The 15769-nt window shown below is 39.0% G+C and overlaps 2 protein-coding genes across 3 annotated transcripts; one reads left to right on the top strand and one right to left on the bottom strand.

Moving 5' to 3' along the window:
• Nucleotides 1-20: 20 nt before the first annotated feature.
• LOC131780519 (surfeit locus protein 6 homolog) lies at nt 21-1592 on the bottom strand. Its single transcript, XM_059097119.2, has one exon. It carries the CDS (start codon nt 1590-1592, stop codon nt 594-596), a length of 999 nt encoding a protein of 332 aa, XP_058953102.2. The 3' UTR covers nt 21-593.
• Nucleotides 1593-1664: 72 nt separating this feature from the next.
• LOC131780484 (serine/arginine repetitive matrix protein 1) lies at nt 1665-15402 on the top strand. Of its 2 annotated transcripts, XM_059097091.2 has the most exons (13): nt 1665-1728; nt 1821-1910; nt 2894-3019; nt 3517-3687; nt 4821-5006; nt 7031-7945; nt 9423-9459; nt 9977-10001; nt 10461-10799; nt 11352-12737; nt 12978-13398; nt 13625-13780; nt 14431-15402. In XM_059097091.2, exons 1-13 carry the CDS (start codon nt 1705-1707, stop codon nt 14554-14556), a joined length of 4002 nt encoding a protein of 1333 aa, XP_058953074.2. In that variant the 5' UTR covers nt 1665-1704; the 3' UTR covers nt 14557-15402. The 2 variants fall into 2 exon arrangements, with proteins under 2 accessions (XP_058953074.2, XP_058953079.2); XM_059097096.2 differs by lacking the exon at nt 7031-7945.
• Nucleotides 15403-15769: the final 367 nt, after the last annotated feature.

Here is a 15769-nt window from a genome sequence, read left to right as displayed (position 1 = left end):
TTGTTGTTAAATTTGTAATTTAGACTCAAAAAAAGAAAGAGGGAAGAGAGCCAGCTCAAGCCTAGATTCCTTACACCTTATGAAAAATCTGAGCTTTCTTTCTTTATATGTCATAATTTAATAGAACTAAAAAGGGAAAAGATAAGACCAGACCTTTTGAATGTTAATGGCTCATTATGGATGTAAGGACACTTGTCACTGCATCACATTTTTCACATTTTTCTTATCTCCTTTTTCCTACTTTGAAGGAAGACCTCGTGAGCACTGCACAAATTTGGTTCTTAGTTTTATAAATGAAGATAAGTTTCTTGGACATGTAATACTTCTTCAAGTAGACAGCTCTAATCCAGAGAATGAATCACAAGTCTTAGTACAAAGAGGACAATGACTTTCCTTGTTTATCATGCTTTGAGGAGACCCTCAGGTTAGACTTGCCCTGAGCTTGTCCTTGTTCTCGTGTACACCCTTTGGTACTGAATCCTAGTCGTGAAAATTTCAAACGTTATGCCTTGAAGGGTCAAGTTCACTTATCTACTATTCTTTAAATTGCTTGTTATTGCTGTGTTGGTCTCAAAAATATTTCATCATAACCACTAGAATCCTGGTCTGTGCTTTTTCTTTCCTTTGCCAGATTTTTTTCCTTTCTTGGCTTCAATCCTTTCTTTAATGTTTTTTCGTCTTTGTTTTTGTTTCTCCTCTGCCATTTTCTTTTGATAACCAATCCGTTCTTCCCACTGCTTTTTACTTTTTGTTTTCGCCTTATCTCTTTTTTTCATCGCCTTCTTTAAAAGTTTAGGGTCATCGTGTTGTTTTATACCCTCAGCTTTTTCAATCGCCTGACTCCAAGAAAGTTTATCCATTAATTCTTTAGCTTTCGACAAATCCTCTTTTCTCAAAGATTCCAGCTTTTTCTTTCGAGCTTCAGCTTTAGCGAGCAGTTTTTCGTAATTTTTCTTTTTCATCCCAGGTCTTGGTTCTTTCTTAGCTTCCAAGAAATCAAATTTACTAAAAACAACATCTCCACTTTCGTTTAATATTTTCTGGCTGGGTAAAGAATCGTTTTGTCTACTTCCTTTCGATTCCTTAAAGGTAGCAGCCAATTTCTGCTTATTTTTTTCTTTTACTTCTTTCTTCGATTTCTTCGCACGTGGTTGTTGTAAGCCATCTGGCCTCCCACTTCCTGCGTTACGTTTTCTTTGCAAGCCTTCTATTCTCGCATGCAGGCGAGATCTTAGGTCCTCCAGACTTTTGCTTTCCACCCTTTCGACACTAAAGTTAGGACTCTCTATTTTTTCTTCATCGTTTAGATCAATTTGATTTCCGGTGGAAGCATTTCCCTCAGCCTCTTTTTGTATTTCTTGAATTGTTTTATGCTGGTTCGGATCGAGTCTTGCACGTTTGGCTTTCCTTGATGCCTCTTTAATAGTCTGTTTAGGTGCTTTCCTCGAACGATTTTTATAAAACTTGTTTGCTTTCTCTTCTTCATCAATAGGTAGGTAATATTTCACTGGTATCAACTCGATCAGGGAATTGAAATAAGCGGAATGGCTCGCTAACCGCTCTTCCAACTCAAGTCTCTCAACGTCCGCCATCTTACTTCCCACATGTGTATTAGAGCCTCGCATCGATGACACTTTCCGATAGGCCATTGATTTGCCGAACGAACAAAGCCATGTGATCAGACCAGACCAGGCGGCTTTCAAGATGGCGGACGCTGGTTTCTTTCGGGTGAGCAAAAACTAAGCTTGATATCTAAGCTTTCACTCGCTGTTTTTGAGGGTTTGGTTAGCTAAAATTCTAGAGGTTTCCCTTTTCTACAGGGTACGAGTGCAGAACAGGACAATCGATTTCTTGACAAGCAAAAGAAGTTGTTGAAATCAATGCGATTTGACGACGTTCTCAACAAAAAGGTAAGCCAGTGCTTTGTTGGCGTTTGATTTTCTCTTTCAAACTACATGGGTAACTGTAACATATTTCACGAGTACTACATACTTAAGGTACTTCGAAGACTTACGAAATTTTTCAGTCAATATGGACACATGCAGTATTAACATGCATGCAGCAAAATTGTGTTATCATGTTCACGTGCAAACGCTATTGTGTTTATGAGCCTAGGGGAAGCTTAAATTAGTTGACTAAGGAAATTGAAAATGTTAACAATTTACGTATTTTTCATCGAAAAAACTTTTAAATTTAGTACGATACATCAATACTTTTTATTTTTGGCTCGAAAATTATCATTAAGGAGTGACCTTAATGAGTATACCAAGGACGTAAAGTCTTAAGCTGCCACTATGGGCCACATCATTGAGGCACTGTACAGAAAGAGTTCTTTATTTTCAAATGTTTCTTTGACTTATAGCTTTGAGCATACTTGATAGACCAAGACGGCAATAAAGGCCGTTTGTATTATTGTCATGTAGGCAAAATGAACAATACTCATTTACACCATAACATCAGTTTGCAAGTTCTCCAAGTTCTCCTTACCATCCTCTATATTTTTCCCATGGTACTTACAAGGATTATTTGCTTTAGTAAGAGCTTCTTTACCAACCATTGTTATTGTTTCCTTTACTCTCATGACCTTGATATCTGATTCAGGTGTGATGCTGTTGCAAGAAATTAGATCTAAGCTTCTCACTCTCATTGGTGAAAGGGCTAAGATTCTAGTTCAGGCCCTTGTTTTTTTAAGGGTAGATAGTGCTATCCTGTAGGTGAATGGCAATCCAATTTTGGTAAACTAGTTTTTAACCATCATGGATAGATCAATGAAAATGTATTCCATGAATTGTGTTATACAGCCTTCAAGTAACTGTCACAACATGGTAGAAATAATAGAGAGCCTTGCCCTTTCGTTAACATGTCTTTTCTCTTCTGAATTTTTGTGTGTCAGGTGGACATGGAAAAGGTCAACCTTGATATAATAAAACCTTGGATAACAAAGAAGTTGATTGATATACTTGGAGCTGAAGATGATGTGGTTATGCAGTATGTCTTTAACATGCTAGAATCAGAAAAGGTGAAATAATGATTACTCATTTTACAGTCACTTTCTTTTGAGCTTTGAGTTTCACTCAGGGGGCCTTACAGAGTGACATTCTAATAGAAATAGGTAAAGAACAACATAGAATACAAGTAGAGAACCCAGGAAGCAACCTCTTAACCAGGATACCAAGTCTCCCTTGTCGAATTATTGTAGTTGAAACCTTCCAGAGGTGACTGCATTTTACAGTCTTTTGACAGGGTATGGGAAAATTAAATTGAAATCTTGCAGGAAAAATGTAAACTGTGCAGGATTATACAGCATTTTTGAACATGTATTTGGTACAATGATAGGGTTTTTTCATACTGGTATTAAGCTATTGTTTTACTCACTAATCAGTTACTGTTTCTTCCCTTTCCAATTATATATTACAACTGCCTTTCTTTATTTACAAAACTGTGATTTCAGCTGTGAGAAAAACATTGGGATTTTAAAGTATTACCTATTTATTTTTTATGTATTTGTTTTTTCAGAGTCCAGATCCAAAGTTCATGCAAATAAATATTACTGGCTTTTTGCAATCCAAAAATGCCCGTGAATTTATGAAGGAGTTATGGACTCTTCTTTTAAGTGCACAAGAAAATATTGGTGGTATTCCTTCTGAATTTATGGAAAAAAAGAAAGAGGAAATCAAGCAAAGAAAGGTTTGAATTCTCTGTTGGAAGAGGAATTGTTAGGATACTCAATAAAGAATGATTCTTGGGGCATTTGGAATCCAAATTGTAGATTGATATTTTTACTCTTGGGCTGGGTTATTTTTGTTTTAACTTTGCTCTCATGACTATCTTCACTGAGAGCAATATTCAATTGTGTGTCCCTAGTAGTTGGCAAATATATTTGCTTTGCTTCAGAGCATTACCCCTTTGTTAGAGTGCCCTGACAAAGGGCTAATGCTCAAAATGTCAACTTTACAAACTCTTAACAGCAGATTGCCAATTTACATTATCAACTCAGTTGATAAAACCCAAATTATCTTGTAACACCCTCCACCAATGTAGTATCACAGTCTCTTTAGAAACTTACCTCCTTAATCCATAAATCATATTCAAGCCTGATAAAAACCTGATTACTGTTTTGAGCTCTTTGATTCAGTGTTCTTTTCCTGTGAATTAGAGCTCTCTCTCTCTCCATATAAAGACCAACTGAAATCCTTGAAACTAGCGACACTAGTTCAGCACAGAGAGTTTCTTAGTTTGTTTCAGCTTTTTAAGTTCATTAAAGAATACTCTTCTGTAAACACTAATGATTAGATATCCTTAAGTAACAGGCAATCAAGAAAAAGTCATCAGTTTAAACTATATAAACCATTTTGCTCTACAGATATCTCTAAGTATTTTTGGCACAGATATATTGACACATGGAACAGTTTACCATCATCAGTAGTTGAATTTGACTCAATGAATGCTTTTAAGAAAGCACTAAAATCAACATTATTTAACTAGGCCTGTAATTACAAAATTAAATTATTCTATGTATTATACATTATTTAATTATCATTTTAAACAAAATTTTTATCTTAGATATGTCTTCTTTATTTAGATCTTATATTGATATAGATATATGCTTGTGTGTAAAATGTTTCAGTATGTATATGTATATTGCATAGTATTAAATTTTTATATCTGGGATATAGTTTACAATGAGGATTAAGTTCCTCCCTTCTATAACCCTTTTTTAATAATAATATGTTATATGTTATTATTTAAATAAAGTTGTTATGAATAAATGTTTATTTGCATTTTTGATAATTATGGCTGTTGTCTTCTTCTCTTGATAGCTGGAACAAGAGCGTATCCAAGCTAACCTTCAGAGATATCAAGGAGATCAGCAGCAAACAGAGCCAGACAGCACAGCAACAGATGATAATGTAGGCAATGAAAATGGATCTGCACCTGCATCTGCTGACATTACAGAGGAATTTCGGAAAGCTAAAGAACTGGCAGAGCAACTAGCAGGGAAAGAAGTGAGCATTTCTTAATTTCTTTTTACAATTGATTAACCATAGTGATAGAGAACTGTTAACAAGAATTGGAAGAATCTTGTGGAGGCTCTCATTGTTCAGATGCAGTAGATTGACACGTCAGGTAATCATATTACATGTGTTCACAGGTTTCACACATTCTATACCCTGTTCTTGATGAACCAAGGTGGTTAGAAAAATTGAGATTGTAAGCAGGGCTTGAGATTGCAACTGATGCTGGCACCAGTGCGACTAACATGTTCTGGTCTAGTCACTGTGTTACTATTTGAGCCTCTTGAAAATGTAGCTATTATCTTTCAAGTTCATTTTTTAACCATCTCCACCTTTAACTGTCCTTGTTTCTATCAATTTTTACAATTGCCTTTTTTTTTTTTTTTTTCATTTTCTTAGTTTAATTAACTAGCATTATTGTCTCTGACAAGTTAAGGGTGGTAGGTCACAAAAGTAATTCCAAATATTGTGACAGACCACATCATCTTTGAATAGAAAAGGCTTTGTTAAAAATAGTAATAATAATAAGAATAAAAAGGAACAAAATTGATAAAAATGGGTATAACTTGTATGCTATAGAAAATTATGCATTCACTCATGTTAGGTAACACTTTTTGTACACTGGTGTTTGTCAGAAATGTCAGGAAAATGCATTTCTGAGTAGGTGCTTCATGAAATGAATTTCTCTAATTGTAAACAACATCTTCCCTGGAATGAACAACTGATCATAATAATAAAATCAAGAAAGATGTTTCATATTTGTCACCATTATGGGAAAAATAAAAATCTGTTTTCCACTGGTTGATTCTAACCCCAGCCACTGCCAATTTTACACATGATTACTTCAACTAAGTTTGGAAGAACTTGTCGGTGAACAAGGCCATATGCAATGCATGCTTCAAGGATCTACAATGTTGGAAGTGCCTGGTTGTGAGATAGAGGAAGGTGAAGTTGCAATCAGAACATATTGTAAGAGTTTGAAATGGAAGTTGACAACACAAGCTCAATATACAACAATGATACAGCACTACCACTCTCAGGACCAAGAGAGTTGTCTCCTGAACAGGGATACTTCAAAAGAGAGATTCTCAATTAAATTCATGGAAAGAGGTCTTCTGGAGAGGTTTAACACATCCTCTGAATGAAAAGAAATGTTTCTTAGAATAGCATTTCTCTCCAAGTGTAGTGTATGTTACTCTTGCTGGACATTGGTGGCTGGCTAATGCCTCTTAAGGTAGAAACATAAGTGAGCTGCTTCTGCATCTACTTCAGTAATATTTGATTTTTGCCCTGATGTAAAGAGCTACATATGCACTATTACTTTGGTGTGTATGTGTTCTATAGTTTGAGATGTAACCCAGTCCATTTGTATGTAGTTCAAGGTGCATTAAAGGAGGATGTTTATATTCTGAACAAGCACTGGGAAAAAAATTAGTAGTTCCTCAAGATGTAAAAGAATTTCAGCCAGTTTTTATATCATTGTTAGATGTTCTAAGTGAGCTACAGAGATCATGATTGTAAGCTAGGCTATACTCAGTAATACACCTAATTCAGCATTCGTTTGTGACAAACTTCTCCATTGGGATGAATGAAAAAAGTACTTATACCTGTCAGCATTCACATTCAGACTAGTTATTAGGCTCCAAATACTCCCAATACATTGTAGCTTAAAGTGACCTATTCAATATAAAGACAACTTAGCAATGTATCAGGCAATTTGTCTCATGAACATGTCCTGCGAGATGAAATTGTAACTGCAATGTGCTGGCTTTGTGGTTGAAGTTGAGCATGGCTTCTTTTATTCACAGCAGACTAGAAATACTCTATTTAAGTATCTTCAGGTAAGAATATTATAATATAAGTTGTCATGGATAAGTTTTGGTTATTTGAATTTCTATGTTGCTATTTCATTTTCTATTTACTTTTTATTTTACAAACTTTACTAAGGTAAGCTAACTTTGAAATTGAGATTTTTTGTGTTAGAGTTACAAATTATGTTATTTATTTCAACACAGAACAACCCAAAAAGAGAGTACAAGAAGTCCAGGCAAGACTCTGCTCATTCTGACAGTGGTGAGAGTGATGATGAGAGGGCCTCCAGGAAAAAGAGTGGGTCAGACACAAGAGTAGATACGTCTGACCTTACATCAGTTGTGGAAGTGAAAAAGGAAAAAGATGCAGAGGTGAAGTCACCCAGTAAACTCCTCCAACCAAAATGGAGGTCTCGGCTCATGTCCTCAGCTGCCCAGCCAGTTGACAGAGATAAACCTGGATGGGATAAAGAGCATCAGCAGAATGTTGCCCTCGCAGCAACCCCTGACATCAATGTTGTCTTGACCGGGGACTCTATCATCAAAGGATTGAGTCGTTATCCAAAAATCTGGAGAAAGTACTTTGCCCCGCTGAAAGCACTGAACTTTGGTATTGGTGGTGACAAAACTCAGCATGTTCTTTGGCGACTCCAGAATGGGGAACTTGAGTGTGACCCTAAAATAATTGTTGTACTTTGTGGCACCAACAACATAGACAAAAACAGTTCAAGTGAAATTGCCCAAGGTATATTGGCCATTGTTGACTTCATTCGGAACAAAAAGCCCAATGTGAACATCATTGTGTGTGGAATCCTTCCCAGGGATTTATACCCCAGCTCAAGGCGCAACAAGGTTGATGATGTCAATGAGGAACTGTTTCAGTATATAAGCTATTCAGAAGAGCTGCAGAATGAGAATGTGTATTTCTTACCACCAGAGAAGGGCTGGACTGTCAGAGGAGGTGAACTTGACAAAAATCTCTACTTTAAAGATCACTTACATCTTGTAGAGGAAGGAGACGAGAAGCTTGCCAAATCAATCACACGTTTGGTGAAAGAGCTTCTTAAATCTGATGATACAGAAGGAGACAGTTCTGTTCCTAACAAAAAGCTCATTAAGGTATATATCTTCATTTGTATTGCCACTCCCCTTGGATATGGTCCTAATCCATTCCATACAACTCAAGCAGTACATCAAGTTTTCCCCAACAGTTTTTTGACATCCTTCACAGTCTCAAGTGAAGAGAGGCACTGAGGCTTAGTTGCTTGTCTAAGAAAACAACACAGTCATCTAGCCATGCCACAAAGTCAAAAATCTTTTGCAATAGTCCCTCTGATGTGATAATACTTGCATTAACACTCTTTTTTCCAACCTTACATAACACCTTTTCTTCCTCTCATCATTATTGTTTAGATTATCATGTACTAACATGTTGTTATCATTATAACTGATTCTTCAAGGAAGACCCATGCTTTCTGTAAAATTCACTCAAAGAGTGATATACATGTTAAAGTACTGTTATCCCGATTCTACACTGTAAAATTAATTCACATGTGCTAAAGGTCTACAAATGCCATGTCTCACTTCTATTGTTACTTGTACTTGCATGTAAAGGTGGACCCCTTTTTGCAGGAGATTTTCATATCGTTTCAGAGATGTCGAATCAAGCAATAAATTGCATGACTAAGTATGGTTGGGATTGTGATTTAGTCATGCAGCAACAAATGATTGTGAAAATCAGCTTGCCTAAGAAAATTTACCCCATCACAAAACTGGTGGTGTGTTCACTCTCCATGCTAAGTTACTTTGCCTTAGATGTTCACCATCATTTCTGTGTCAAAGATGAGTCTGATTTGGGGTTGTTAAAACCATAGAATATTTATACAAACACCAGTTAGCTTGAACCTAAAGCCTGTTTATAAAAGAAAATAAGTTGTGTTTTTACTGTAAATGTGAAGAAATACTTCTCTTAACCTCTGCATTCGATCTCTTGTTCTTTCCACCCACGTTTACCTTTGCACTGTAACAAAAAAAGAGTTTGGGGAGGGGTAGATTGGGAAGGGAAGAGCAAGGTAAAAGGATAGAGGATGTCAGAAAAGTATTTAGCTAAATATGTGCTTGTGTTGCTAGTTGTTTCTAAATATTTTTATCTTTTTCCTTCATCTTAATTTTACTTAAATGAGAAAATATGTACTGGTTGTGTATTTAATTCGGCATTTTTTTCATGTACATGTCAGAGAGGTTTTGATTTTTTTATTTGAGGTAGCATTATTTTTGTTTTGTCTCTCTATTGTATCAACACGATGCATTTAGATATGAAAAATGTTTTTTTTTAAACTTTTCAATTGACAGTGAAATGTAATGGGCCAGTGCTCATGGAAAAGCAGTTTAACAGGTAGTTACAATCTAGAAAAGAAGTGGCATCTGGCTGCTGTGTCCACTGAGCAAAATTAAAACTGTTTCTGTTCTCTATATTAAGTAATCTATGGTTTTTCCCATTATGCATCAACCATTAAAACCATCAAAACTCTCCAGGAAAAGAAAATATATCAGGCCCAAAGTGAATTTTCTTTTCTCTCTCTGTTACTCTCCACAGCAAAATGAAATTGAAAGAGCTGAAAAGGCCAAGAAAGGTAGGTGCAAGTTATGACATTATAACAGTGTTTCTTAAACTACATTCTAAACTTTTAGTAGCGTTAAAGTTCAGCAATTTTGAGTACCATTTCTAGTCGTAGTGCAAATTGAAATTTTTGCTCTGAACAGTCGTAGATAAAGAAATTGCCTCTCTGCAGGTGAAGCAGGCCTAATAAGGTTTTGTCTGCTTGAATACTCCTCGTCACAGAAGATGAAAGACCACAAAACTCTTTTTTTTTCATCTTTGTTTCTGTCCCTTCAGACAAGCCCCTTTGAGTAACATGTGCGCAAATACGCAAATTCTTGGACGCCGGAGTCACTGACTTCCAAATGATGATGATGTAGTTATTATGAGATTACTAATATTGATTATTATGATAATAATGATTTCAGCAAAAATTAATAAAAAACTGTTTCTTCATAACACAAATGTCCCCAAAAGGATATGTTGGCTTGATTTGTTTCCTTTACTATTTCTTAAAACTTGTCATTATCTTGTTTGTTTTGCTTCTGCAGAGGCTGCTGAAAACAAAGATATGAAGTAAGTTGTATAACTTACTAACAAGTTTTATTAATTATGTTTTTCATTATTGGGCAATTTAGTATTATCAGCTGAGGTAATAACGTAAATTGGCCACCGTAAAGAGGGCTAAGCCAACGTTTCGAGCGTTAACTCTTCGTCAGAGCGTCCTTACAGTGGCCAATTTACGTTATCAACTCAGTTGTTAATACAAAATTACCCTGTTATACTCTCCCACCGACGCATCATATTCCACGGCAAATTTACATCTCAATGAAGAAGACAGATAAACAGGAAAAGAAACTCAGGAAGGATACTTTGTTAAGATATAACTCAAGTAAATGTTAAAAGTGTCTGAAAAAAAGAAAAGGAATGAGAAGCGATGATATAGGCGACGATAAGGTGAACAAGGTTTACAGATTTAGAAATTCAAATATTCAGGGTTCAACCTTTGATGTCTATCGTTTATGAAATTTTCAGAAGAGGAAACTCTAGTTCACGTTCGCGGTCACGTTCAGGATCACGCTCTCGATCACGTTCACGTTCTCGCTCAAGAGACAGAAGAGACAGAACACGGTCAAGAGACAAGAAAGGACGTAAGCGTAGTCGGTCCAAGTCCTCAGCTTCTCGGTCACGTTCCCGGTCGTACTCAAGATCACGATCACGCAGTCGGGAAAGGCGGAGAAGGTCTCGTTCTCGCTCGCCCCGTCGTGTTTCTTCGTACAACAGAGGTCGATGGTCACCTCGCAGACGCCGTAGAACGCCTTCCCCAAGGAGGTGGTCGCCACCTAGAAGGGGAAGATCACCACCACGTAGAAGGTACATGATAGTTAAGTTCGATTTTGATCACATTTAGAGCAGTTTCTTTACCGCTCTCTTTGATTGGTTAAGAGAATTCGTGCAAGTCTCTCTTCTAATCGACTGCGCAAATAATACTTACTGCATCTCGAACACTTGAGGCCGTTGAGATTTAACTTTGAATCAATTGGTTCCTTTGTATTTATCTTTTCCCGGTTTGGTTTTGGTATTTTATTCCAGTTTTCGTTGTATTAAAGTCATTCGACAGATAAGCGCTTCGTACTGTGGAATTAACTTTATTTCCTCAAAGATAACGATTATGTATTAGAAAAGAACTCGAGCCTCTTGGATGATATCATTTCAGCTTCGGATGGAACGCGAATAAAGAGAGCTTGAATATGGTTCACGAGGTAGACTCTTGCACTGAGTCTACTCTAACAGCTGTCTTTTGTTGTCGCTGTTTTGTTTTGTTTTTTAAGAAGTCCCATTGCACGCGGAAGGGTCTGAACTAACTCAAATTCTGAAATATCCAAGGGGATCATTGTGTAACGAACTAAGCATTATTGTTTCTAGGTCTCGCTCTCGTTCACCGCGCAGGAAGCCACGTCGATCTCCATCTCCTCGCCGCCGATCACGCTCAGCGTCAGCGTCATCACGGTCACGTTCTGCAAGTTTCAGCTCACGATCGTCACGCTCACGCTCAAAATCACCTCGAGCCGACACAACACGAACAGAGAAAATGGAAAAGGGTAAAGAAAAGGAAAAGGAGGTTGAGAAGGAAAAAGAAGAACAGCAAGAAGACAATAAAGTTAAATCAAAGGAAAAGTCGGCCAGTCCGGAAAAAGCGAAATCAAAGGGTACTCCCAGCCCTCCACCGACGCATCATCGATCATCCTACAAAAAGCAGGAACAGCCTCATTCACCGGTCAAACAGCCTTCCCCGTCCTCGTCATCCTCTGCCTCGCCACCACCCCCTCAGATCAAACAAGAGAAAGAAGTCACGGAAGAGAAAGAGAAGTCGCCGCCTTTACCAAAATCCAAGAAAACGACAAGCCGCCGCTACCGCAAACACTCGCCGTCACCATCCTCGTCTGAAGGGGAGTGGTCGCCAGAGAGGAAGAAGAAAGCTGACTCCTCTAAAGATCGGAGAAAGGAACGAGAACGAAGTGAGTCACCAAGGGATCGGCGAAGAAAGCCCCGAGATGAGTCACTTTCCTCCAGACGAAGAAGGAGAGACGATTCACGCTCGCCTTCCCCACCCAGACGAAAAAGAAGAGAGTTTTCCCGTTCGCCTTCTCCCCGAAGACGGCGCCAAGAGAGACGTTCTTCTTCTCCTCGAAGGAGGAGAAAAGCAGAACATTCGCAATCACCATCTCCCAGGGAAAGGCGACGACGACCTGAGCCATCGCCGCCACGAAGTAGAGAGCGTAGAAAGGAAAGAATACCGTCCCCGCCACTGCGAAGACGCCTTCGGTCAAGTTCGTCACCTCCTGTAACTCGTCGGTCAGAATCGCCACAACCATCGGGTCGTCGTCGTGCCGACGAACAAGATCAAAAAGAGCGTCGCCGCTCTCCAGAACCAGAGAAAGTAGCTGGTCGGAGACGAAAGCGCTCGGAGAGGTCTCGGTCTTCTTCAGGCTCGCCAGTGTCACCACAGAAGCCACAGGCCGAACCTGATTCAGCGAAGAAGTTAAAAGCTCGTCAAGATAAACGATCATCTTCTTCGTCTGCTTCCCCTGAGCCGTCATCGGCTAAGAAAAAGACGCGTGAGACTCGAGAGTCTCCCGTCAAGTCTCCTCCAAGGGACGCAATTCGAGGAAAAGGAGAGGGAAGAAAACGATCAAGGTCGAACTCGCCTCGCGAGGATGCTCGGGATCGGAAACGTTCGGCTTCTCCTCGAGAAGATTCTCGTGATAGGAAACGAGGGGAAAGAAAGTCGCCGTCCATGTCACCCAAGAGGTAAGATGTTTAGGCTGTTATTTTGAGCGCGGTAATAAATGGTTGACAAAACTCCTACCGATATCAAATCTTCTCTTTTCTTACTTCATTGTTTATGGTTCAGAAAGTATATTGTGTGTGCATTGCATTTTACATAATTACTTATTTCTTAATTAACAGTGATTTTTTTTTGTATTGAAACTTAGTGGAAAATGAAAAAACTGGTTTCCTTAGGATAGTCAACATTTAATTTGTTTTAAGGCCCAAAAGTCGGAGATCAGCACAAGGTGCCTCTGCTTCGCCTGGCCCCAAAACCAAATCTCGTACAAAGCGTTCTGCTTCAGCCTCGCCCCAGCCCTCACCCGCGAAGGCTTCAAAGTCACGCGCCTCAAGGAGATCGCCGTCATCTTCTCCTGAACGGGAAGTCAAACCTAGATCTCGCGCTGCCAAGCAATCCTCGCCTGCCTCACCCGAAACTCGTCAGCAATCGCACGCGACCAAGAGGAATCCTTCGGCATCCCCATCACGTGAACGGGTCAAACGGAAAGCGGCAGCCAAGAGGACCTCTAGTGAGGAAAAATCCCCCGAGCCCTCAGCAAGAAAGGCCCGAAAAAGCCCCTCAGTGCCGGAAGAAGAGCCGCCGAGAAAGTCTCCTAGCAAGTCCCCTCCTGCTCCTGCTAAGGTATTATAAATACTCTCATAGTATTCGGTGTCAGTTATGTGGCGATCTTAACCTTTAAACTCCCAAGATCTTAGTACTAATTCTCTTTACTGTCTTCAAGATGATTCTCATAATGTAAGTTTGGAGAATTTTGTATCGGATAATATATGGATATTATTGGAGAAGTTTCATGTTAATCACTTCTGGGAGTTAAAGGGTTAATCTTGGTTTGTGTAACCTTTAACAGGAAAGCTCTGCTGAGGAACAAGAGAAACCAGAGGAAAAGGAAGCAAAAGGTGAAAAGAAAAAGAAACATAAGAAACACAAGAAACATGGGAGCTCGAAACACAAACATAAGCGTTCAAAACACAAGAAACACAAAGACAAGGACAAGTCACCTGGGGTTAGTAGTAACTTACGTGTTAACGCTGCGCTTTAAGAGAAATTTTTTGCAATTGAGTATCGAAAGTAGACCGGAATATTGCATCGGGTTTGGTTTTTTTCGCTCTGTCATTGGTCTAAAAAAACTCGTGTCACTCTCTCAACCAAACAGATGCAAAACTTAAACCAATCACGAATTGGACACCCGTGTTGTCCCGCGCTTTTGACAGCTTGCTTGATTGACTTTGATTTCTCGTTATTTCCCAAGGGTATTTCCCTTTCATCTCATCGGTTGTTGTGATACCTTTGAGTTTGGCTTTATGACACTTCATCGAAAACCGCTCCATTTTGCAAATGGGAATCGTATTCACCGACGTCCTAGTTAGCGCGCGGGTGTTGCCTGCGCCCACATGTCCACGTAATTTGCACTCTTTTGTACATGATGACCGTCAGAATTGATAAAAGGGGCATTTCTCGGGTCTAGTTTGTCTGAAGGTTTTCCCTGACAGAGCCCTTTTTTTCTGGGATAGTCGTTTATAAGGTTCTAAGGTTGTAAACAGATTAACCGTAAGATACGTTCTACACAATGAGGGAATGGCCTTCAACTGTTTGATGACTGTTTTAATCGTTCTCCAGTAATCGTATGCTAAATTTGTTTTTCCTTTTTCACAGCACTCGGATAGCATGGACGAAGATGACACAGAAACCTTGGAGAGAAAGCTAAGAGAGAAGGCTCTTCAATCGATGCAGAGACACGCCAAATCACCGGAAGGACAGGAGGAGAACGACGACGATTGATTCGCTGAAAAGTTAACAAAAGGCAAAATTCAAAAGTAGAGACCGACCGACTATCTTTGAGAGAAACACCCTGCCATTACCCAGGCGTTTAATATCTTGATATTTCTCTTGAAATAGCGCAGTTATCGTACACAGTATTAGTAGTTGTTCTTTATTTTTTAGCTGACCTCCTCCCACACAAAAGGACTTGATTTCAGTCCTTTTTTTTCAAACGTGATTCACCGCCAAGCGGTAGAGTGCGTGCTAGCTTAAGATCGTCTATATGCCTCCAGAGTTTTGTTTTCCTCTTTACCCAATATACAACCATTAGGCGAAAAAAAACGTTCTCAACTTGCCAATCAGTTTTGCACATTGCGGCTTTCGAGTTTAGAACAGAGAAGAATTTTGGTTCAATAGCATACCTTTCCAGTGGCATTGCACCAAGCAATGTTTTGTTCTAGTTAAGGGCTCTTACACGTCATGACTCCAGTGAAAAACCTTTCAGGTTACTGTTGTGCGTGGAATTCAAAATAGTAGAGCCTGGTTTTTAGTGCACCGCGCTTCTTGGTTGTAATGAAACGTCCTACGATACGTAAAGCTTTTTCAGGTTTCTGTGTCGGGACGTGTTTCTTCTAAAGCATAGGTATTTATTATGCGCATTAATTTTCCTAACCGTGTGTGATAAGTGGAAAGAGACGCCAACAAACGAACATTATTTCGAGGTATTTTATTTTCCGCACACTAAGTTTTATCTTTTGAGAAGAAGACAAGTGAGGCAACCATGATCAACCTGCGAGTCTTTTTTTATTAACTTTTGTTGTAATTTAGTAAACAAATCTGTAGTAAAGTCATTCTTGCAAAATATAACCGGTGAATCTCTTTACTTATGGTTGATGTCGCCCCATTAGGCAAGAGGGTTTCCAATGGGAAACGGGTCCCTGAATACGTGCGTTTTCCCGCACGATACCGACTGTAATCTTATTTTCTTTGTAATGAGCCGTCTCGTTGTTACCTTTTGAGGGTCATTGCCACGAGGTTGAACTTGGTTGAATTAAATTTAATTGTAAGTCAATTTGGGCGGAATCCACTGTTCCACCTGATATGTTTCAACACTCTTGCCAAAAAAAATCACATTTCTGGCTATATTTTCTGGACTTGTACTTCCAAACGACCCGAAAACTTAACGCTTCTTAGACTACGAGCAGTCCCTCCTTTTCGGCGGGTCCGTCGCGCG

This window comes from Pocillopora verrucosa, chromosome 9 (genome assembly GCF_036669915.1).
Source record: "Pocillopora verrucosa isolate sample1 chromosome 9, ASM3666991v2, whole genome shotgun sequence".
Lineage (NCBI taxonomy): Eukaryota > Metazoa > Cnidaria > Anthozoa > Scleractinia > Pocilloporidae > Pocillopora > Pocillopora verrucosa.
Note: the sequence above shows the minus strand (reverse complement) of the source record. Positions and strands in the feature narration are given on the sequence as shown.